This window comes from Mandrillus leucophaeus, unplaced genomic scaffold (assembly GCF_000951045.1).
Source record: "Mandrillus leucophaeus isolate KB7577 unplaced genomic scaffold, Mleu.le_1.0 Scaffold1007, whole genome shotgun sequence".
In the NCBI taxonomy this organism is placed as follows: Eukaryota; Metazoa; Chordata; class Mammalia; order Primates; family Cercopithecidae; genus Mandrillus; species Mandrillus leucophaeus.
In genome coordinates, this window is record NW_012098177.1 from 1 (window position 1) to 24,475 (window position 24,475).

Genomic DNA, 24,475 nt, shown 5'->3' on the forward strand with positions numbered 1-24,475 from the left:
AGTCTGAACTTCTTTGTGTTCTTGTCCTTTGAGAAACTTCAGTAATTATTAGTAGATGTAATTTAGGCATAACTTTCTTAAAGAAAATATGCATAATTAATATGATATTTATGAAATAGATTATTTTAGTTGTATTAATGGTTTAAAATAGATTAAGATTATTTCTTTAAATAGCAAAATTGATGGGTTAAGAAGTTATTTAACTTGCTAATTTTAAATTTGCATGCACCTGTTTAGAACTACATCTATTGTGCAAAAAGAGAAACTTCTTTGATAATTTTACCTATGTAAAATTAAGTGAAAAGTCATGCTTAATGGTACAACATTCAGTCTCAGCTATGTGAGTCAAGCCTCACTCTGGAATTTTTACCTTTGGAAAAATATTCTCTAAACATCGCGTGCTCTGTGTTTACAGAAACCATGTCACTGTGACTCAACATCTACTTGCTTATGAGGCGTTTCCCAGAACAAGAAGGAATGAATCATTATTTGCTGCAATTCATGAGACTTACACTAAAATGCACTGTATTTGATTGGGCTAATGAAACTAACTTTTCCAGGGGAAAGATACCCATAATTCTGATAATTAGCTATAGACAAATTATTTTAGGTTGGGAAAGTAAGTGACTGATGAAATTTCAACATTATGAACTCTTACACCTGCTTATTCAAATGACAACCTTTCAGTTTTGTGTTACAAAAAGGAGAAATCCAGTATTTAACATAATGATAATATCGGAAAAGAAAGTCAGTTTTCTCCCTAGTGATATTTATCCCTAAAGAGAATAATAGAGAGTCATGCGGTCATCCTTGTGTGTTTAAATATTTAGAATGCTGACATGTCAAAGAGTTCCATGGGCTTTTTTTCATGAGTGACTAGTGAGAAATATTAAATAACTCAAATTATTTAGTCAAGAAAAGAAAAATTAAACAAAGGACACGATAAGCTTATTAAAGGTCTTAATGAATGTGAATATTAGTAGTATTTCTCTGTTTTTTTTTTTTTAGAAGAAAATAAAACAAAAAGATCTAAACCAGTAGGCCATTAAAGTGTCCTTTTTATTCAAAGGTTAGTTTAACCTCAGTTGCAGAAGGGCTGTGAGATCACAGAGAGACATGGAATGGCCTCTAATCACACAATCCATAATAGCAATGTTCATTTACTGAGCACTTACTTGGTTCCAAGAACTGTACCTGGTGTACTATACACATTATTGCATTCAATTTATGCAGTTGGCATTACTATTTGCATTGCAAATATGTGAAAAAAGGAAGGCTTATGATCTCATAATTGGTCATTAGATTGGCCGTAATTAAAACAGCTATGTCCTTTAAGCTGTGCTAACGGAATGGACTCTAAGGGCTTAGATGCACCATATTATAATAAGATTTTAGTGACTAGCAAATCCATTTATTTGACAGAGTGAGCTGGTTGCTAAACCTTTTTTATCGTATTTTCTGCTGAAATCTGCCTCTCTTTAACTTCCTTTCATTGTTTTCGTGCACTCTATGCTATGTTCACATGTATGACCCATCTCCTATAAATTAAACCTTTCAAATATTTGAAGCCAGCTATCACCATGCCACATTCCCTTCTTATATCAAGGATAAATATCTTTAATATGGATGGACTTGGTAAAACAATTTCATGTCTGTACTTATCTCAGGATTTCTCATGTGGATCCACTAAGGCAGAAAGGAAGCTATTATGTTACATTTGACAGATGAGGAAACTGAGCCAGCACAGTGAAGTGCTTTTTATTTTTTATTTTAATTTTTAACATTTCCACTACTTAATGCTATATTTGTTTTCTATAGAAGATAATCTGGAGGGTACAAACTATTTACTGTCACCTGGTATTTCTGTTTCCAACCACATCTCGTATCAGCAAACGTGTACAAATTATGGCTTGGATTATAGAAAAGGTCCCCTCCATTTGCAGAGTCTGCTAAATTTCAAGCGCTTCATTTATCTTCCTGGGAGCACTTCATAAGAGAATGTGCTGCTTCTTTTCATCCTCCTCTTCCTCTTCCATCTTTTCTTTCCTTCAGTCTTGTACTGTAATCTGGAGTTTGGCATAGTAAATTAGGTTAGCTTTCAGGAAGATAAACACTATGTCACATGAGAGTTTTAAAATATTTTCTGTTGCTTCTTGACCTACAGCTGTTGTGTTATGCGTAATGGGCAAATAAAGTATCACTTTGGTATTTCAGAAATCACTAAAATATAGTAAGTTTGAGGAAATGTCTATTGAATTAGATTTGGCAACACACCAGTGCAACAAAGACTCAGCTGCCTGGCCAAGGACAACTCTATCTATGTTGTGGCTAATATTGGGGACATGAAGCCATGCAATGCCAGTGACCCTCAGTGTCCCCCTGATGGCCGTTACCAATACAACACTGATGTGGTGTTTGATTCTCAGGGAAAACTGGTGGCACGCTACCATAAGGTGAGAATCACTTGTGCCTTAGCTCAACTTGTTACTTCTTTTGTGTGCTTGTGGTATGTATGTGTGTCTGCTTGTTGAATGCTGGGAAGAGAACTGTTGTAGATGCATCTTATAATTATTACATCATAGTTGAAAAGGAGATTTAATTCAGTTCCATATAAGGTTCTGGGTTTCCATTTATCATTAAACAGAATATGGTAGAGTATTTAAATGGATGTGACAATAACCACACAAAGCTTTTAATGTTCTCTGAAAAAGAAGTAAAAATTCTGTTTCATTCATGATTTAATATCAGGTTCATTTTTTAGCCCAATTTGTTAGCATTTCATACTAAGCTACCATATATTCCATTAGGACTTTTTTGATTGCAATGAAAACAAAACCTCAACTGAAAATGGCTTTAACAATACGGACAATTTCTTGCTTATGCACATGTAAAAATTGTAGCATAGAAAGGATAGATCTCATTTCAGTGCAGTCTGACACTCAGAGGCTCCAAAATTATCATCCATCCCTCTAGCTCTCCTAGCCCTTTGTTACAGCTTCTTTCTTGGGGCAACTCTCCTTTTAGAAGCCACATTGCTGGAGCAACACGCAGTTCACATCTTTATCAACAAAATCTACAGGAAGGGTATATTTCTCCCTCCTAGAACCCTGCAAAGGCCTTATCACTCCTTGATTCAATTAGTTGACATGCCTTTCCTGAGCCAACCACCAAAGGATGAAGGATAGACTGCCACATGGGAGAAGAATGGAGGAGCAAGAGGCCTCCAGGGACCACAGAGATGGGAAGTAGCTCTCCCCAGAGCACACGCATGCACACAACAGGCCAAACAAAAACCTGAGCAAAACATACGCTGTACTCCTGAGCACAGGTTAAGTGGAGTTTTGGAAAAAGAACCAGGCTGAAAAATAAAATAAAGTTACTAATGGCCTACTAATTAATAATATGTAATAATTGCATTGTCTAAATTAATTTTCAATGGATTTCACTTCACTTCTATAAACCTGGCAGTATCATTGGGACACATGACAAAGTTTATTTTATTAACATGCTAGTGCTGCTGAAATTTAAAGAATACAGTGGAAAACAATCTGAGAAGTGTAGGAGTCAAGATTTCAACCTGTGATTTTAAGATAGAAATTTTCACATTTTAAATATCGTTTGTACATGTACATTAGTTGTAAAAAAGATAAAGTTTTTTGATTAATGTCACAGTAAGAAAATTTATAGATGGTGGTATAGTGGGCATGATTTTTACAAATGTATGGGTAACAGTTTTATTTTGTTGTTGTTGTTGTTGCTGGAAATGGAATCTCGCTCTGTTGCACAGGCTGGAGTGCAGTGGCGTGATCTCGGCTCACTGCAACCTCTGCCTCCTGGATTCAGGGGCTCCTCCTGCCTCAGCCTCCGAGTAACTGGGATTACAGGCGCATGCCATTATGCCTGGCTAAATTTTTTTGATATTTGTAGTCTAGACAGGGTTTCACCACATTGGCCAGGCTGGTCTCGAACTCCTGACCTCAAGTGATCCACCCACCTCAGCCTCCTAAAGTGCTGGGATTATAGGCATAAGCCACCACACCTGGCCTATGTGTAACAGTTTTAAACCTGCAAGTCAACATACATGGGAGGAAAGATTTAATGGGGAAAGACTTAATTGATCACATCTATTTGGCAGTTTTCTTATTAATTTTCTTCTTCTTTGCTTTTTTATTAACAGTACAACCTTTTTGCACCTGAAATTCAATTCGATATCCCCAAGGATTCAGAACTTGTGACTTTTGACACACCCTTTGGGAAGTCTGGCATTTTTACTTGCTTTGACATTTTTTCTCATGACCCAGCTGTGGTGGTGGTGGATGAGTTTCAAGTTGACAGCATTCTCTACCCCACAGCATGGTACAACATGCTGCCCCTCCTCTCGACTGTTCCCTTCCATTCAGCATGTGCCAAGGCCATGGGAGTCAATCTACTTGCTGCAAATACCCACAACACCAGCATGCACATGACAGGTAACTCATGCGGGCATGTGCCAAGTGGGAGTGACAGTCTTAAAAAGGCTTCATTGATTTTCAAGCCACACACTTTTGTTTAATAACTTTATTACCAATTTTAAGATCACAAAATTAATAACAGCATTTGTTTCTACTTAAGGAAACTTCATTGTCCTTGTGAATAAAGGAGGCAAACATTATTATCTCAATTTTACTTGAAAGGAAATTGGGGCTGGAGGAAGTCACATAAAAAAATCAAAGCCAGTTCTAAGAAATTTCCTAGCCAATGTGCATTAGTAATATCGAAATAAATCTTGTTGTTTAAAGTAAACAGATAACCTACAGAGCAGAAGAAAATATTTGCAAACTATGCATTCCATAGAGATCTAATATCCAGAATCCATAAGGAACTTAAATCAACAAACAAAAAACAAACTATCCCATTAAAAAATGGACAAAGGACGTGAACAGGCACTTCTCAAAAGAAGACATACACGTGGCCAGCAAGCATGTAAAAATGCTCAACATCACTAATCATTAGAGAAATGCAAATAAAAACCACAATGAGATACCACCTCACTCCAGTCAGAATGGCTATGATTAAAAAAATAAAAGACAAACAGATGCTGGCAAGGTTGTGAAGAAAAGGGAACGCTTGTACACTGCTGGTGAAAATGTAAATTAGTTCAGCCACAGTGTAAAGCAGTTTGGAGATTTCTCAGAGAACTTAAAACAGAACTGCCATTCGACCCAGCAATCCCATTAATAGGTATATACCTAAAGGAATATAAAACATTCTACCATAAAGACATATGCACTTGTATGTTAATTGCAGCACTTTTTGCAATAGCAATAACATGGAATCAACCTAGGTGCTCATCAACAGTGAAGTGGATAAGGAAAATGTGATACATATACACCATGGAATACTACATAGCCATGAAAAAGAATGAAATAATGTTCTATGCAACAAGATGGATGCAACTGGAGGTCATTATCCTCAGCGAGTTAACACAGGAACAGAAAATCAAATACCACATGTTCTCACTTAAGAGTTGAAGTTAAACATTGAGTACACATGAACACAAAGAGGGAAACAATAGACACCAGGGCTTAGTTGAGGGTGGAGGGTAGGAGGAGGGTGATGATTGAAAAACTACCTATTGGATATTATGCTCACTACCTGGGTGACAACATCATTTACACACCAAACCCCAGCAACATGCAATTTACCCATGTAACAAACCTTCACATATTTCCCTTCTATACTAAAATGAAAATTGCAAGAAAAAAATACAAATAAATACAAATATTTCAGGCATTAAAAAAAAAACTTGTCGAAGTGATAAAAATCACTTTTAACTTAATCAGGTTTTTAGAGCTTCTCCTTTATAATATCCATGTTCAAAGTAATGCAGGCTTCCTTCTTAACTGCTTTGTTATTTGTTGAATAACAAATCCCAAACACAAATAAACTAAATCGTCAGTGGAGAGCTAAAATTATTCTTCACATTGGGGGATTTTCTAGTTTGTTGCTAAGTTGGCTTAAAACTATGCCCTCCATGTCAAATGATAATTTCAGTGCAAGTAGTACCTTATGGAGGACACACAGTCAAATTGGAACTTAGGCCAATCTAACAACTAACTCCTTATCTATCTTAAAAATATGCTTTAATAACTTTGTATTTAATTCCACATGGGAATATTCTATTAGTTGGTCACCATAACAAATCTGAAACCAATGTTTGTGTTTCTGTATGTTGCTTGTAGGGAGTGGAATCTACACCCCAGAAGCAGTCAAGGTGTACCACTATGACATGGAAACAGAGAGTGGTCAGCTGTTGCTATCAGACCCGAAGTCTCAGCCTCGCCGTGAGCCCACCTACCCTGAAGCTGTTGACTGGCATGCATATTCCAGCAGTGTCAAACCGTTTTCCTCTGAGCAGTCAGATTTTCCGGGGATGATTTATTTTGATGAGTTTACCTTCACTGAGCTTAAGAGAAATCCAGGAAATTACAGTTTGCCAGAAAGATCTGTGTTGTCACTTACCTTACAAGATGTCTAAAAAGCGAGCAGATGAGGTCTATGCCCTAGGTGCTTTTGATGGACTGCACACAGTACAAGGCCAATATTACTTACAGCTAGAAATGCTTAAATATGTTAGAGTGGTCTCATTATTAGTTTTTATTCTAAGTCATCATTGCCTTTCTTTGAAAATTGGGCTAGATTTAGCTAATTTTATAATTAGTAATGTTTTCACTGAATTTTGTCCCCAGAACACATTATTTGTTCAGTCTTAGCAAGAACAGAATTAGTTCTTTTAGTTGCAAGGCAAAAACATAAAGCAAATTGATTAGTTATCAGCAGGCCAGGTTCAGGTTTCAAAAGCTGCAACTTCTGTGTGTTCTCTTTTTCCATCAGTTTACTTTAGAGCAGTGTTTTTCAAATTGTCTTCAACTAAATCCAGAGAAAGAAGGATAATTTATATCATAACCCAGTGTAGCCAAGTAGATGTGTGACTGAATTAAAAAAAAGATATTTAATTGAAGTAGCTTATGAAATAATTTAAAATAGGGTTATAAATAGCTATTATTATGTGCAATGGACTCTGATTTTTAAAATTCTAGTCTATTCTATTTGACTTCAGTATAAAAAGTGCTAATCCTGACCCACTAAATTGATTTTAGGATTCACTAATAAGTTGTTACCTGCAGTTGGAAAAATACTTCTTAAGAGGCAATTTAAATATTCCTTTATAGTTTGAAATTGCATTATTTAGCTGAGAAACTATTTGCAAGGTGTCTGACTCCTTCTCTTTTCTTTTCTTCCATAGATATGCACATTACTGAAGTGTCAAATCACTGACCTGGAAATGTGCGGAGAAGCTGTGGGGTCAGCTTTTACCAAGTTTGAGGACTTCTCTCTCAGTGGCACATTCGGAATGCATTATGTTTTCCCACAAATCATTCTAAGTGGGAGTCAGCTTGCCCCTGAAAGACATTATGAGGTAGGAGGTGTGCAGGATGATGAATTCCTTAGAGCAGGGTAGATGGGTAGAGCAACATAAAGAAAATCTTTGCAATAATGAGAGTATAGCAATACCGTGGTTCACATTCTACAAGAAACACTTTAAAGACGTGGGAACTATGATATGGAATACAAGTTGTGGTTTTAGATTGCCATTAGGCTGTGATGGAGAGTCTGGGGTTCATTTTTCTTTAACAAAAATGTGATGTTGATATTCAAGGCAACAGTAAATTCACAGAGAAGCTAAAACAAAAATATTGATTGCTGATAATGGCAATAATGTTGTCATTTGCATGGTGTAGAAGGTGCAAATTAAATACATTAGATAATGCATCTACAACTTCTTTTCTGGGTATGCTATTTTGAGAAGTTGTTATAATTATACTAATAACTAATATTTTGTATAGTGTTTCATGAGTTTGAAGAACATATTTTTATACATGATCTTATTTGACCACCTGTGCAACAAATTTGTTTGCTGTACTTTCAAGCAAAGCCCCTCTACTTTCAGACTTGAAACATGAACCTGGGTCTTCCAACACAAATCCTGTGTGATTTTTACCATTCTACACTGCTTTAGGAGTGATCTTGCCAGAGAAGGGATCTAGGCTGTAACCTAAACTCTGCACTGAAGTTAATCCTTTGTTTTCTTTGACCAGATTTCAAGAGATGGACGCTTGAGGAGCCGAAGTGGAGCCCCTTTGCCTGTCTTAGTTATGGCCTTGTATGGAAGAGTGTTAGAGAAGGACCCTCCATGCTTAGGGCAGGGACCTGGGAAGTTCCAGTGATCTCCTTTAGCAGAGCCTTTTTAGGATCAGCCTGGCTAAGGGAGGAAGAAAAAAGAGATCCGTTAGTGTCTGTTTAGAAGAGATGTCATAAACTTACGGAAACAAATAGAATAAACTTAAGCAGATTTGAAAAGCAACAAGTGTGTGTGCAAATTTCACATTTTACGTATTTGGTATAGCACATGTTCATTTGTGGGAGCTGCATTCATCCTCCATGTATGTGAGTTTAAGTATATGTAAGTATGTATATGTATAGTGGAGCATATATTTAAATGGGAAGAGGGCCTAGAAAAATCCTTTTGCAGTAACTGTACTAAGGTATGCAAGTGTTGTTTTCATCATAAGATGGTTAATTTTATGTGTTGATTTGACTGGGTTGTGAGATGCCCAGATAGCTGGTTAACCATTGTTTCTGGGTATGTCTGTGAGGGTGTTTCAAGGAAGAGAACAGCATTTGAATTGGTAAACTGAGTAAAGCAGACAGTCCTCCCCAATGTGGATAGGCGTCATCCAGTCCCTTGAGGGCCTGCAGAGAAAAACAAGAAGGAAGAGGTTTGAATTCCTTTTCTGCCAGACTACCTGAGCTGGATAGAGATCTTCTCCTGCCTTCATGTGCTCCTGGTTCTCAGGCCTTCAGGCCTGGATTGGAATTGACACCATCAACTCTCCAGCTCTCAGGCCTTTGAACGACAGCCCTGGCTTTCCTGCATCTCCAGCTTGCAAATGGCAGACCAGACGGCGGGATTTCTCAGCCTTCATAACTGTCTGAGCCAATACCTTATCATAAATCTCTTTCTCTCTCTCTCCTGTTGGTTCTGTTTCTCTGGAGAACCCTGACTAATACACTTCATTTGTAAATAACAGGATGAACTTTGAATACGCAGAGGGTATTTGATTCTAGCCAATTAAGATACAGGAAGTTAAAGAATAAGGACATCTTTTAAAGTAACTATGAACAACTTTTTAGCTAGTATTGTCCCTTTAGTCATGACTTATTTGACTCTTGCATTCTATTTACATGGAAAATGGATACTTAAAATGGATTTTTTTTTTTTTTTTTTGAGACGGAGTCTCACTCTATTGCCCAGGTTGGAGTGCATGCAGTGGCACGATCTCGGCTCACTGCAACCTCCACCTCCCTGTGTAGGGAAAAGAAAGAGAGATCAGACTGTTACTGTGTCTGTGTAGAAAAGGAAGACATAAGAAACTCCATTTGATCTGTCCCCTGAACAATTGTTTTGCCTTGAGATGCTGTTAATCTGTAACTTTAGCCCCAACCTTGTGCTCACAGAAACATGTATTGTATGGAATCAAGAGATTTAAAGGATCTAGGGCTGTGCAGGATGTGCCTTGTTAATAATATCTTTACAGGCAGTGTGCAGGGCAAAAGTCATCGCCATTCTCCATTCTCGATTAACCAGGGGCACAATGCACTGTGGAAAGCCGCAGGGACCTCCGCCCAGGAAAGCCGAGTATTGTCCAAGGTTTCTCCCCACTGAGATAGCCTGAGATATGGCCTCATGGGATGGAAAAGACCCGACTGTCCCCCAGCCAGACACCCGTGAAGGGTATGTGCTGAGGAGGATTAGTAGAAGAGGAAGGCCTCTTGTAGTTGAGATAAGAGGAAGGCCTCTGTCTCCTGCATGCCCCTGGGGATGGAATGTCTCGGTATAAAACCTGATTGTACATTTGTTCTATTCTGAGATAGGACAAAACCGCCCTGTGGCTGGAGGTGAGACATGCTGGTGGCAACGCTGCTCTGTTACTCTTTATTACACTCTGGCCTACGTGCACATCCAGGCATAGTACCTTCCCTTGAACTGATTTGTGACACAGTTTCCTTTGCTCACATGTTTTCTTGCTGACCTTCTCCCCACTATCACCCTTTTCTCCTGCCGCATTCCCCTTGCTGAGATAGTGAAAATAGTAATCAATAAATACTGGAGGAACTCAGAGATCAGTACCGGTGCAGGTCCTCCGTATGCTGAGCGCCGGTTCCCTGGGCCCAGTGTTCTTTCTCTATACTTTATCTCTGTGTCTTATTTCTTTTCTCAGTCTCTTGTCCCACCTGACAGGAAATACCCACAGGTGTGGAAGGGCTGGCCCTCTTCATCCCTGGTTCAAGTGATTCTCCTGCCTCAGCCTCCCAAGTAGCTGGGACTTCAGGCACGCGCCCCCACACCCGGCTAATTTTTTACATTTTTGGTATAGATGGGGTTTCATCATGTTGGCCAGGCTGGTCTTGAACTCCTGACCTCAAGTGATTTGCTCTCCTTGGCCTCCCAAAGTGCCAAGATTACAGGTGTGAGCCACAGGGCCAGCTAAAATGGAAATTAAAAAAAAAAAATAAACTATGTCGGCCGGGTATGGTGGCTCACACCTGTAATCCCAGCACTTCGGGAAGCTGAGGTGGACAGATCACCTGAGGTAAGGAGTTTGAGACCAGCCTGGCTGACATGGAAAAACCCCGTCTCTACTAAAAATACAAAAATTAGCTCATCGTGGTGGTGCGTGCCTGTAATCCCAGCTACTCGGGAGGCTGAGACAGGAGAATCACTTGAATCTGGGAGGTGGAGGTTGCAGTGAGCTGAGACCACATCATTGCAGTCCAGCCTGGGGCAAGAAAAGCAAAACTCCTTCTCAATAAATAAATAAAATAAAATAAAATAAAATAAGTTATGTCATTCAGATCACATCTCATTTCCTTCTGAAATTATTCTGTTCTAAAATCTACCCAATCTTGGTTGAGCCCCTCTCAGTGCTCAGGGGTTTATTGCAGGCTGTGCCAGGCTGGGAGCTTCCTAGACAGGACCACCGTGTCACCTCTTCCCCAGATACCTCTGGCCCACTGTCCTGGCTCTCTTAGTCATTTTTCTGGTTGGTCACTGATTAACTCTGGAAAGAGACATACTGAAGAGCAGCTGGGTTCTCTGGGTTATGTAGGAGACACCTCTTATGTCCACAGAATGTTTGGCAAATGCATTCCTGAACTCTTCCTAAGTGTTTATTTCTACCTGCTGTAATGCAGTCCAGGACCAGGAAGTCAGAGATATTCTGGGCAGCAGAAAATGCACTCGGTTTCCCCCTCCCATCTTTCCTGGATTCTCCCGTCAGGGACTATCGCTCTCAGATCTTAGGTTTGTGCCCCAGATTCCTCTGTGTGCAGGAGGTGGCCATCTTCCCTCTTTATTGCCTCACGTTGGTTCCTTCTAGACTTCTTTCTTCTCTTTCCTAAGCCAGTTGTCTGGAGGCTGCATTATGCGCTCTGGTTGCCCCAGTTTCCTCGGCACCTCTCACCTCATGCATTTTTATGTAAGCTGACTCCTGCCCCCCTCTCTTTATTAAAAGGAACTTTAAAATCCAATCTCGGGGCAGGCTACCGTAACTCACACCTGTAATCTCAGCACTTTGGAAGGCCAAGGCAGGCCGATGGCTTGAGCCAAGGAGTTTGAGACCAGCCTGGACAATATGGCAAAACCCTGTCTCTACAAACAATAACAACAACAACAACAAATTAACCGAGTATGCTGGTATGTCCCTATGGTGCCAGCTACTGGAGAGGCTGGGGTGGGAGGATCACTGGAGCCCAGGAGGTAGAGGCTGCAGTGAGCCAAGATTGTACCACTGCACTCCAGCCTAGGCAACAGAGTGAGAACTTGTCTGAAAAAAAAAAAAAGGCAAATCTCGTGGTCAGTTTTCAGCTCTTACTAAGCCTATACTTCTTGGAGTAATTTTCCCCCCCACATTTTAATACCTTTTGCTTTTTATTTTCTTGGATCTTTTTGTCTCTTCTCCCTCCCCCAACCACACTTATTTTGTTTGTCATTGATAAAAACGATCGCTCTGCTAGACTCAGCTCTCACAGCTGTATCTTCCTCATCTAAAATCTTTCTACGGAGAGTGAAGCCACTCTTATGGCTTGACTTAATATTTCTGATACAGCAGAATATAACTCACTGGTAAGCAAACAAATTTTTTCTTTCATGAGAGCAAGTTCAAGCTACATCATCATGTTTATAGGCTACATTAACAATGCAAAAATAGTTTTATTCAGTCCTATGCAACAATATGTATTCTTGTAACATTAACAACTTGTGATATTATAGTTCCTGGCTTAAAAATCCCATATCCTTTGTTAGGGTTTGTTTTGTTTTGTTTTGTTTTTGTTTTTTTTGTTTTTTTAACATTAGGGGGTTTTAGGCCTCAGGAGCAGGCCTTATGAAACAGCATCTCCCTCTCTGACATCCCCCTGTCTTCCCTAAGGCAGGACTATAATCTGATTGTGGCTCAAAAGACCCTCATTTCAGAGAGGGTCCCACCCCATACCCTAGAGGAAGAAATGCTACAAAGAGATGTCAAGACAAACCTTAACAGACAAACTCTACTGGGTTTCCCCACTCAAACTGTTAGTATGGGATCATATCCTTTTTGTCCAATCGCATTTCTACAGGGTTGTCAATCGTGACTATGTAATGAAGCTTCCATAAAAACCCAAAAGGACAGAGTGCAGAGTTTCCTTACAGCTGAACACGTGGAGGTTCCTGGAGGGTGGCATATCCAGGGGTGCGTGGAAGGCTCTCCAGTCTTTCCCCCATACCTCGCTCTATGCACCTCTTCATTTGTATCCTTTGTAATATCCTTTACAATAAGCCACTAAAGGTAAGTGTTTCCGCGAGTTCTGTGAACCACTCTAGCAAATTAATTGAACCCAAAAAAAGGGGTCATGGAAACCCCAACCCAGAGCCATTTGGTCGGAAGATCTGGAGGCCCAGACTTGTTACTGGTGGGAAGGAGGGGGCGGTTTTGTGGGACTGAGCCCTTAGTATGCGGGATCTGATGCTATCTTTGGATAAATAGTGTTTGGATTGAACTGGAAGATAGCCAGCTGATGTCTGCTACAGAGTCAATTACTTGCTTTCTAGTGGGGAGAAATCCCCACCTACTTGGGGGTAGCCAGTCTTTTGTGTTAATTGTGGTGGTGTGAGAGCAGAGGAAAAACGAATAGTTTTTCCTAAATGTCAACAAAAGAATTGACATCGTGTTGTAGACACTAAATATGAAAATATGTGCATATATTTTGAGTGGCAATGCAGAGGCTGACTGCCAATCAGTCTTTTATCGGACACATGTATGTGGACACACTTTTACACGCTGTGCACGTGGCTTTTCAGAGTTCACCGGGTGAAGTGCCAGAGGCCGTGCTCACTCCACTCAGTCCTTGCTCTCCTCTCCTTTTCCCTTGTTTCTTGTTGTCTCTGCGTAAGCTGGGCAGGACTTGCTTCTGAGTTCCTCTGGGGGCCTGCTGCCTGGGTTGGGGTGATCACTGCTCTGCTAGCAAAATCCAGAACACTGTGGGTCTTGCTCTGTTCTGGACAGTGCGATGTCATGTTTTCCTTGCAAAAGGCAATCTGCTCCATCTATGCAAATTTGGTTGAAGGAGTCTGGAGGTACCAGTTAGGGCTTTTGTCTACACTCAAGGTCATTTCCTTGGAGACAATTCTCCCAGTTTCTACTCTGTGTGAGCAGAAGGGCTGCATTTGGGGACCTTGGCAGGCTGTAGCAGCAGGGTTAAGGATCCAGAGAACCACCCTAGGAGTTGTAGTAGAGGCTGTTGGTGCCTCCCAGGTCCATGTCCTGCTGATGATACTTGACTGCAAGAACTGCACTGTTTCTATTTCTATTTATTTTTCTCTCTCTCTTTTTTTTTCTTTGAGACGGAGTCTCACTCTGTCACCAAGCTGGAGTGCAATGGCACGATCTCGGCTTAAGGCAAACTCCACCTCCCGGGTTCAAGCAATTGTCCTGTCTCAGCCTCCTGAGTAGCTGGGATTACAGGCGCCCCCCACCCCACTCCCTCCAAGACCAGCTAATTTTTGTATTTTTAGTAGAGACCGGGTTTCTCCATGTTGGTCAGGCTTGTCTCAAACTCCTGACCTTCGGTGATCCACCCGCCTCAGCCTCCCAAAGTGCTGGGATTATAGGCGTGAGCCACCACACCTGGCCGAACTGCAGTATTTCATCTGAAGATTTGCTCTCAGCTAGTATATGCTAGGTAGGCCAGAAAAGCTAGATTCCTGTGGCAGTGACATGCTGGAGGAGGGACAGGGTTATTGGTCCTATGATTCAGTCTCAGTCTTTTAGTGAGCCTGTACCCCTGGCTTTATGAACTTCACTTGGCTTTTTTCTTCTGCCATTAGTTGGCATAAAAACAAGCTAGAGCTGAGATTTTCCCTTTCCCCGTGTTAAAGATTAGAGTGGCTGGGGTTGGAGTTTTTCCTTCCCCTAGGTAGGTTAGGCTCTGGTAAAATACTTTACCTTGAAGGCAGGCTTTTATTTAGAAGAACAGACCAGAACTCTCAAGGTTGTTCACCCTGAGCCTCCAGCAATTCGTCAATTACAGTTCAAGTGACCCCATGGTACTGGCGCCAGCCATAGAGGACTCTGCTCCCAGTACACTCTTACCCTCTGTGTTTGCCTGTCTCTTCAATTTTGAGGACCGCAGTTTGTCCTGTGATCTCAGTTCTCTGATGCATCTTAGAAAAGTTGTTGATTTTCATTTGTTTAGCTTTTTTCTTGTTATGAGCATGGGAAAAATGACTGTCAAGCTTTTTACGAGTTGGACTAGAAACTCCATGGGAGGTTCAATATTTTTAATCTAAGAAGGGCAAATAAGTAATTTTTTAACTTCTTGGCAACGCATCTCAGTTTTAACTTTTATTTCAGTGCTTCCTTTTATAAATTGTTACATAATAATGACATCTGCTTGTGAAATATGTGGTATTCCCACCCACCTGGGCATGAAAAGGCCCTAAGAGGTCAGCAAGCAGTCAGAGAAGCTGGTGTTTACCGGAGACTCAGGAGGACCAGCCAAACACAACCGCTGGGTTACCTTGGCAATTGCAGAATAAATGCATTATAGTTACTAAAGTAAAAAATTAGATATGCATGTTTGCATATTGAATTATAAAAATACCATTCAAAGACAAACAGATCTAAAAATAAAATGGAAAAACATAAACACTAATTCTGTAAATATTACCCTTAATACACAACTGAAACAAAATTTGCCAACTTAGTATCAAAATCTACGAACAGTTTTTCTATTTGATATAATTTCCCTCTCCTCGCTCTGGATCTCCCTCCCCAGCTCTCAGTATTTTATTTTATTGTTTTTGCTCTCATTCTTCGTACACTTCTGTTGCCTCTGTGATAAGCAGCTTCAAAGTTGGTTCCTCATGTTTTATTGCATAGAATAGAGCAAAAGTGATGAAGTGTTGCTTCCCCGATTACATTACGAAGCATCCGTGGCTTCCTTCTCAAGTGGGTTCACTTGCTCTCTGGGAATCTCTCCTCTAAGGGAATCCAGATACCATACTGCTGGCTGCCCTGTGGTGAGGCTTGCATCACTAGGAACTCATGTCTCTGGGCAGCAGCCAATGAGGACCTGAGCCCTGCTGTCAGCCACATGAGGGAACTTGGAGCTTGGAAGTGAATCCTCCTGGAGTCAAGCCTTGGTGTAACTAGCCTTGGCGGCTGCTTGCCTGCAGCCTTGTGAAAGAGACTTTGGGCCAGAGGCACCAGCTAAACTGCCCCTGGATTCCTGACCCACAGAAAGTGGGAGATAATGTATGTTTGCTTTTTGAAGTTGCTGAATTTGGGGATAATTTGTTATATAGCAATAGAAAATGTGTAACTCGTTTGTATTCCTCTTTGTCCTGGCTTCCCCATTTTGAGGAAACAAAAGCAAATCCAAGTGTAGAGCTGAAATATTCACATGAAAATAATAATAAAAGTTTTAAAATTATTTGAACGTCTATGTGCTGACATTCCAAAATATATGAATTCCAAAAATTTGTAAGTTGAAGTCCTAACTGCCAGTATCTTAGAATGTAATCTTTTTTGGAAACAGGGTCATTTCAGATCTAGTTAATTAAGATGAAGTTATACTGGAGTACAGTGGGCACTAAATCTAATGGGTCCTATGACTCAGTCTCAGTCTTTTAGTGGCCTGTACCCCTGGGTTTATGACCTTCACTTGACTTTTTTCTTCTGCCCTTAGTTGGCATAAAAACAAAGCAGGTGGACCACCTGAGGTCAGGAGTTTGAGACCAGCCTGCCCAACATGGCAAAACCCTATCTCAACTAAAAATACAAAAAATTAGCTGGGCATAGTGGCAGGCACCTGTAATCCCAGCTACTTGGGAGGCTGAGGCAGGAGAATCGCATGAACCCGAGAGGTGGAGGCTGCAGTGAGCTGAGATTGTGCCACTGCACTGCAGCCTGGGTGACAAGAGTGAAACTCTGTCTCAAAACAACAACAACAACAAACAACCAACAACAACAACAACGATAAAAGAAGCTAGAGCTGGGATTTTCCTTTTCCCCATGTTAAAGATGTGAGTGGTGTCCTCATAAAAAGGGAAAATTTGGACACAGACACACACATGGGGAAAATATCATATGAAGAGACACAGGGAGAAGGCAGCCATCTATGGGTCAAGGAGAGAGGCCTGGAACACATCCTTCCCTCACCGCCCTCAGGAGGAACCAACTCTGCTGACACCTTCCTCTGGGACTTCCTCCAGCCTCCAGAACCGCGAAACAGTAAATTTTTTTACATTTTACACCACCCAGTTTATTGTATTTTGTCAGGCAGCCCTAGTGAAATAATGTACACACAGTTCTTGATTTACTCTTCACAAATTACTGCAATAAGGGAGGGTCCTTTGTTAACTAACAATGCTGTGAAATCATAGCGTTTTCTTAATCAACTTCCATAGTTTATTTTTAAGGTACTAACTCTGGACACCACGTGTCTTCTCTCTATAAATACCAGGACATGCTCTGTTTTTCAGCAGTCATTGGACTTCAGCATGACTACTCAGTTGCCGGCTTACGTGGCAATTTTGCTTTTCTATGTCTCAAGAATCAGCTGCCAGGACACTTTCACTGCAGCTGTTTATGAACATGCAGTGATATTGCCCAATGTCACCCTAACACCAGTGTCTCGTGAGGAGGCTTTGGCATTAATGAATCGTAATCTGGACATTTTGGAAGGAGCGATCACATCAGCAGCACAGCAGGTACCATCTCTACCATCTCTCCAGTGTACTGGATTCTATGAGAAAGGAGGGCGGTCCTAGGAGACAGGGCCAGTGTCAGGGTCCTTTATACTTTTAGATGACATATGTATCAGACTAGCCAAGAACCTTTATTTTACAGTTAGAATTCTAGTTTCCTCTCAAAATTAGAGCAAGGACACTACCCTAACAGTAAGAACAATGTTAAGAAAAGAACAATTTGCTCATTATCAAGAAGCAGCAGACCTTTGAGGAACTGGCCATAAATTCAACAACTTTGTTCCCTTTTTCTGGTACAGATGGAGGATGGAGGATAAATGGATCAGGAACCAGCTGCTATTTTTAGAGTATTAGTGGCCTTCATGTACTCATGTGCTATTAAGGGTTTTCAGGTTTTGGAATAAATTTATAATCTGAAAACAAACAAGTTTTCAATTCCTTGCCAGCATGCATTGTATACTTCATACTTCATTCTAATTACAAGATAAAAGTATATGTAATGCATTGTGAGTCCTTTAGTTGAGTGAAGGTTTCAGTTTCAAGTTAATCATACAGTATAAATTGTGGTTTATAGGAATATTATTTTAAAAGCTATTAATCGATTAGGTGTAGACCAGGGATATATGAAGTGTGATAAAAGTCATGGATAAATGTGTATTACATATATCCATAAATATGTATTCTTTTGTGTTGTTGTTGAGACAGGGTTTCACTCTGTCACCCAGGATGGAGTGTAGTGGTGTGATCACGGCTCACTGCAGCCTTGACTTCTCGGGCTCAGGTGATTCTCCCACTATAGCCTCCAGAGTAGCTGGGACCACAGGTGCGTGCCACCGTGCCCAGCTAAGTTTTGTATTTTTTGTAGAGATGGCATTTTGCCATGTTGCCCAGGCTGGACTTGAACTCCTGACCTCAGGTTATCCACCCGCCTCGGGCTCCCATAGTGCTGGGATTACAGGCATGAGCTACTGTGCCTGCCCTATATTCTTATATATACTAATATTTAAAAGGTTATCAGGAGTTCTGATGTTCTTTTTCACCCTTAGTCCAACTATTTCCTTAAAGGTCACATTGCTTTTTAAGGTGACTCTCTAATCAGAAGGTGTCCAGGTTAGCTCAGGCAGTACTTGCAGGCATGGCACAGTTCAAGTAACCAGTTTGTGGCTCCTCTTTTTCTGAGAAGCAGGAATCATGTTTGCAGGGGAAGGCTGGGGCAAAGAGGAAACAAACAGAGCATTTATTAGTCAGTCCTGACACAGGCACAATTATCAGCCAAAGTTCAAGTAGAGGCTTGGTTCCAGGACAAGCTAGGTTTATAGTTAACAACTGCCATAGGAAACAACAATGGCAGGATTAGAAAATTAAAATGCTTGACTAAGTCGGGCGCGACGGCTCATGCCTGTGATTCCAGCACTTTGGGAGGCTAAGGCGGGCGGATCACCTGAGGTCGGGAGTTCAAGACCAGCCTGATCAATATGGAGAAACCCCATCTCTACTAAAAATACAAAAATTAGCCAGGCGTGGTGGCAGGTGCCTGTGATCCTAGCTACTCATGAGGTTGAGGCAGGAGAATCGCTTGAACCCGGGAGGTGGAGGTTGCGGTGAGCCGAGATAGTGCCATTGCACTCCAGCCTGGGCAACAAGAGCAAAACTCCATCTCAAAAAAGAAAAGAGAGAGAGAGAGAGAGAGAGAGAGAAAATGCTCCACTAGAAGCCCAAACCTCACCATTATGTAACATATCCATGTAACAAACCCACATATGTACCCTCTGAATCTAAAATTAGAAATAAAGAAAAGAAAAATGAAAAGAAACAACACTGCACTGAAAAAAAAGGAAATTAAAAACCTTTGGAAAAGAAAATAAATTATAAAAATATAGAAAACAAAATAAGATTTAAGGGGCGTGGGGGGAAGCCCAAATGGTTGTTACTCTGCCACTCAGTTCCTCAGCTCCTTTTGCAAGTCCCCCTTTTGATTAAGGTGCATTTTTAACAGGGTGCGCATATTATTGTGACTCCAGAAGATGGTATTTATGGCTGGAACTTCACCAGGGACTCTCTCTATCCATACTTGGAGGACATCCCAGACCCTGAAGTAAACTGGATCCCCTGTAATAATCCTAACAGGTAAAGAAACAACTTGTGAAAAATTCACTAGTGAATATCACCTTGATTTACTGGGGAAAACTTTGTTGATGATCATTGCATAGATCCACGATCAACTCTTAAGTTTCAGTATAGCTTATTTTTCATCTACTATGGGTGTATTTACTGGGAGAGTAAATATGAATTATGAAGTCACAGAAATCAGAGCTAGAAGGTAGCTTAGAAATCATCACATTTGGGCCGGACGCGGTGGCTCACGCCTGTAAATCCAGCACTTTGGGAGACCGAGGTGGGTAGATCACGAGGTCAGGAGATCGAGACCATCCTGGCTAACATGGTGAAACTCTGTCTCTACTAAAAAAATACAAAAATTATCCGGGTGTGGTGGTGGGTGCCTGTAGTCCCAGCTATTCAGGAGGCTGAGGCAGGAGAATGGCGTGAATCCAGGAGGCGGAGCTTGCAGTGAGCCGAGATCGCGCCACCTCACTGCAGCCTGGGCGACAGAGCGAGACTCAGTCTCAAAAAAAAAAAAAAAAAGAAAGAAAATAAAGAAATCATCACATTCAATGTGAACATCTCTGGTCTCTGACTCCTCACCAGTGAACAGAAAAATATTTCCCTGTGTGGATCTGTGATTTGAAAACTATATGAGTAAATGGCAAAATAGAGTCACATCAGTTTAAGATTAACAGTTTTCCTTTCTCATTGATAAGATAGCTGGTGAGATTAATGTAGTAAAGTCCTTAAAGTGTAAGCTGATTGTAACCTAAGAGGTGATATGTCAGGATTGTAAGTGGTTTAAGTCAGGTCTAGACTAAAGAGATATTAAGTATGATGAAAGCAGCACTATTAATTTTAATGTAAGGAAACCAACATCTTATACACCTAAGAAAATCATGTTGGTTCACATACTTCTTTCTGAATACACAAGGCTAAAATTGTTTTAGGAATTCCTCTTTTGGAACTATTCTCAAAACCACACAATGCCAGTTAGAATGGTGATCATTAAAAAGTCAGGAAACAACAGATGCTGGAGAGGATGTGGAGAAAGAGGAACACTTTTACACTGTTGGTGGGAGTATAAATTGGTTCAACCATTGTGGAAGACAGTGTGGTGATTCCTTAAGGATCTAGAACCACAAATACCATTTGACCCAGCAATCCCATTACTGGGTATATACCAAAGGATCATAAATCATTCTACTATAAAGACATATGCACACGTATGTTTACTGCGGCACTATTCACAATAGCAAAGACTTGGAACCAACCCAAATGCCCATCAATGGTAGACTGGATAAAGAAAACGTGGCACATAACACCATGGAATACTATGCAGCCATATAAAAGAATGAGTTCATGCCCTTTGCAGGGACATGGATAAAGCTGGAAACCATCATTCTCAGCAAACTAACACAGGAACAGAAAACCAAACACTGTATGTTCTCACTCATAGGTGGGAGTTAAACAATGAGAACACATGGACACAGGGAGGGGAACATCACACACCAGGGCCTATCAGGGTGTGGGGGGCTAAGGGAGGGATAACATTAGGAGAAATACCTAATGTAGATGATGGGTTAGTGGGTGCAGCAAACCACCATGGCACATATATACCTATGTAACAAACCTGCATGTTCTGCACATGTATCTCAGAACTTAAAGTGTAATAATAATAATAATAATAATAATAATAGGAAAAAAACACAGAAACTGGCTGGGTGCGATGGCTCACGCCTGTAAGTCCAGTACTTTGGGAGGCCGAGGCAGGAGGATCACCTGAGGTCAGGAGTTTGAGACCAGCCTGGCCAATTTGGCAAAACCCCACCACTACTAAAAATACAAAAATTAGTGGGGTGCAGTGGTGGGCACCTATAATCTCAGCTACTTGGGAGGCTGAGGCAGGGAGAACTGCTTGAACCTGGGAGGCAGAGGTTGCAGTAAGCCAAGATAGTCGCACTGCACTCCAGCCTGGGTGACAGAGCTAGACTCTGTCTCAAAAAACAAACAAACAAACAAACAAACAAACCCACAAAAACTACTTACAGAGACACCTTGATTTTGATAAGATGGATTTTGACAAATTCCAGTGTTATATATCATAATCATGTACTCTATTCTTTTTTTTTTTTTTTTTTTTTTTTTTAGTAGAGACGGGGTTTCACCGTGTTAGCCAGGATGGTCTCGATCTCCTGACCTCGTGATCCTCCCGTCTTGGCCTCCTAAAGTGCTGGGATTACAGGCTTGAGCCACCACACCTGGCATACTCTATTCTTATTTAATTGTATCATAATTATTTATTATTTAATCATGTCATATGTCAGTGCTTTAGTTTCTAGAAGGCAAGCACTCTATTATTACTTCCACTATGAACTGAATTGACTTATTTCCAAATGCCCTTTCCCTACAACCTCATCTCCAAGGGCCTCCTGAACATCCCCACAAGGATGTCCCATTCACTTCATTTCAAGGAACCCAGTCGCCCCTTTATGTTTTCCATCAACTAATGATGTCTGAATTTCTTGCCTCCTTAATTCTCTCACTCTCTCTACTTTTTTTTTTTTTTTCGAGAGAGAGAGACTCTGTGTCACCCAGGCTGGAGTGCAGTGGCATGATCTCAGCTCACTGCAACCTCTATCCCCCAGGTCCAAGCAATTCTCATGCCTCAGCCTCCTGAGGATGACAAGTGTGAGCCACAACGCCCAGCTAGTTTTTCGTATTTTCAGTAGAGACAGGTTTCACCATGTTGGCCAGGCTGGTCTTGAACCCCCGACCTCAAGTGATCCACCTGCTCGACCTCCCAAAGTGCTGGGATTACAGGTATGAGCCATCACACCCAGCTGCCTTAATTTATTAACTCTGCAATTTTTTTTGACTACCTATTATGTCTAGACATTGTTCTTGGCAATGAAGTGAACAAAACAGATTAAAAATTCCTGTCCTCTTGAAATTTATATTCTAGTGTGGGGAGGTAATACATTTTTTTAAAAAGATAATTATCTATCTATCATCTATCTATCTATCTTTATATAGATATCTTTCATCTGTCTACCTATCTACGATATGAGGTGGAAGTAAATGTTATGGAAAAAATAAAGTGGGGAAGGTGAATAGGGTGGCAAGCATGGGGCTGAAATTTTTAAAAGGTCATCAGAAGGCATCGCAGTGAGATTTCAGTGAAGACCTGAAAGAAATGAGGCGACAGATCATATGACTACTCGAGAAAAGTGCATTCCAGGCTGAGGGAATTCTAAATTCCAGGATCCTGTGGTGAGAGTATGTGTCTAACCTATGGAACAGAAAAAGGGTTAGTGTGGTTACAGTGATGTGACAGAAGAGGAGAAAAGCAGGAAATAGAGGCAGAAGGGCAGGAGGATTGCAATGTAGAGAATAGATTCCAGGGTATAGGTCACCAAAGAAGCAGAGGACAGTTAAAAAGCTGTTGTGATAATTTTGGCAGAGAGATGATGGTGTCTGAGATCAAGAGATGGTAGACGTTTAGGTATTGAGAAGTGGACAGATTCCGAATAAAGTCTGAAAGTAGCACTGGCAGGTTTTGCTGAAAGACTGGATGTAGGATGTGAGAGAAAGGGAGGACTCAATATCCTTCCCTGCTCTCATAGAATCAGATCTCATCCTATTGAGTATGTTTGAAGTATGCACAGAGTCGATTGCTTCCTCTTCTCATAGACACCAAACTTTTGGGACCACATCACCTCTTAGACTGAGTGTTAAAGGAACAGGCTGTCATCACTCTGCTTTTTTATTTAATTAATTTATTTAGCATTTATATGTCATATCATTCCAGAAGGATTTGAAGTTTCTAATTATATCTAATATAATGAAAAATAGGATAGTTTAGTCTTAACAACAAACTAGAAACCATGTGAATAGAGGAAGCAGTTGTTATGAGGCATCATGGTTAAGAGCTGCTCATTACAATTGGACATTAAGTATCGTTCTAAGAGTTTCTGAGCAGTTAAGAGAAGTACAATTTTGTTCAGACATTTTCATTGCATCATAGAAGAAAGTTTGCATATTTCTTCAGTGACAAACTATGTCTAATAACCTAACTTAAAGATGAATTTACTTATTCAACTTTTTTTTTGTTAATTATTTTATTCTTAACTTTCATGGGTACATAGTAGATGTATATATTTACAGGGTACACGAGATGTTTTGATGTTTGTACACAGGCATGCAATGGTAATAATCACATCATGAAGAATGGGGTTTCCATCCCCTCCAGCATTTATCCTTTGTATTACTAACCATTCAATTATACTCTTCTAGGTCTTTTAAAATGTACAATTATTATTGATTATAGTCACCCTGTTGTGCTATCAAATACTAGACCTTATTCATTCATTTTAACTATTTTTTTTTGTACCCATTAATCTCACTTTCTCCCCCACCCCTCCCCTAACTACCCTTCCCAGCCTCTGGTAACCATCTTTCTATTCTCTATCTCCATGGGTTCAATTGTTTGATTTTTAGATCCCACAAATAAGTGAGAACATGTGATGTTTGTCTTTCTGTGCCTAACTTATGTTATTTCACATAACCTAATTATCTCCAGTTCCATTCATATTGTTGCAAATAACTGAATCTCATTCTTTTTGTGGCTGCATAGTACTTTATTCTGTGCATGTACCACATGGTTGTTTCCAAATTTTGGCTATGTGAACAGAGTTGCAACGAACATGAAAGTGTAGATATCTTTTCTATATACTGATTTCTTTTTTGAGGGGCATATACCCAGCAGTGGGATTGCTGGATCCTATGGTAGCTCCATTTTTAGTGTTTTGAGAAACCTCCAAACTGTTCTCCACAGTGACCGTACTAATTTACATTCCCACTAACAGTATACGAAGATTCCCTTTTCTCCACATCCTCACCAGCAATTTTAACCGGTGCGAGATGATATAATTGTAGTTTTGATTTGCTTTTTTACTTTCTTATTTATTTATTTATTTTTTTTTGAGACAGAGCCTCACTCTTGCCACCCATGCTGGAGTGCAA

At 40.5% G+C, this 24,475-nt stretch overlaps 2 protein-coding genes across 3 annotated transcripts in view; both read left to right on the forward strand.

Annotated features, from left to right (window-relative positions):
* Window positions 1-2,260: 2,260 nt before the first annotated feature.
* On the forward strand, window positions 2,261-8,404 carry LOC105535149 (vascular non-inflammatory molecule 3-like; the record flags this gene model as incomplete). The annotated part of the gene is given in 6 exon segments (XM_011974145.1): window positions 2,261-2,453; window positions 4,178-4,469; window positions 6,222-6,471; window positions 6,473-6,611; window positions 7,286-7,459; window positions 8,139-8,404. Coding segments are annotated over 6 exon segments (1,177 nt in total), but the record flags the coding sequence as incomplete, so codon positions are not given.
* Window positions 8,405-17,126: 8,722 nt separating this feature from the next.
* The window catches only part of VNN1 (vanin 1), a 33,614-nt gene continuing 26,265 nt past the window's right edge, over window positions 17,127-24,475 (forward strand). For both annotated transcript variants that reach the window (XM_011973998.1, XM_011974008.1), the window contains exons 1-2: window positions 17,127-17,350; window positions 19,344-19,474. In XM_011973998.1, coding sequence (XP_011829388.1) covers window positions 17,141-17,350; window positions 19,344-19,474 — 341 coding nt within the window. In that variant the 5' untranslated portion in view covers window positions 17,127-17,140. The remainder of the gene's footprint in view (window positions 17,351-19,343; window positions 19,475-24,475) is intronic.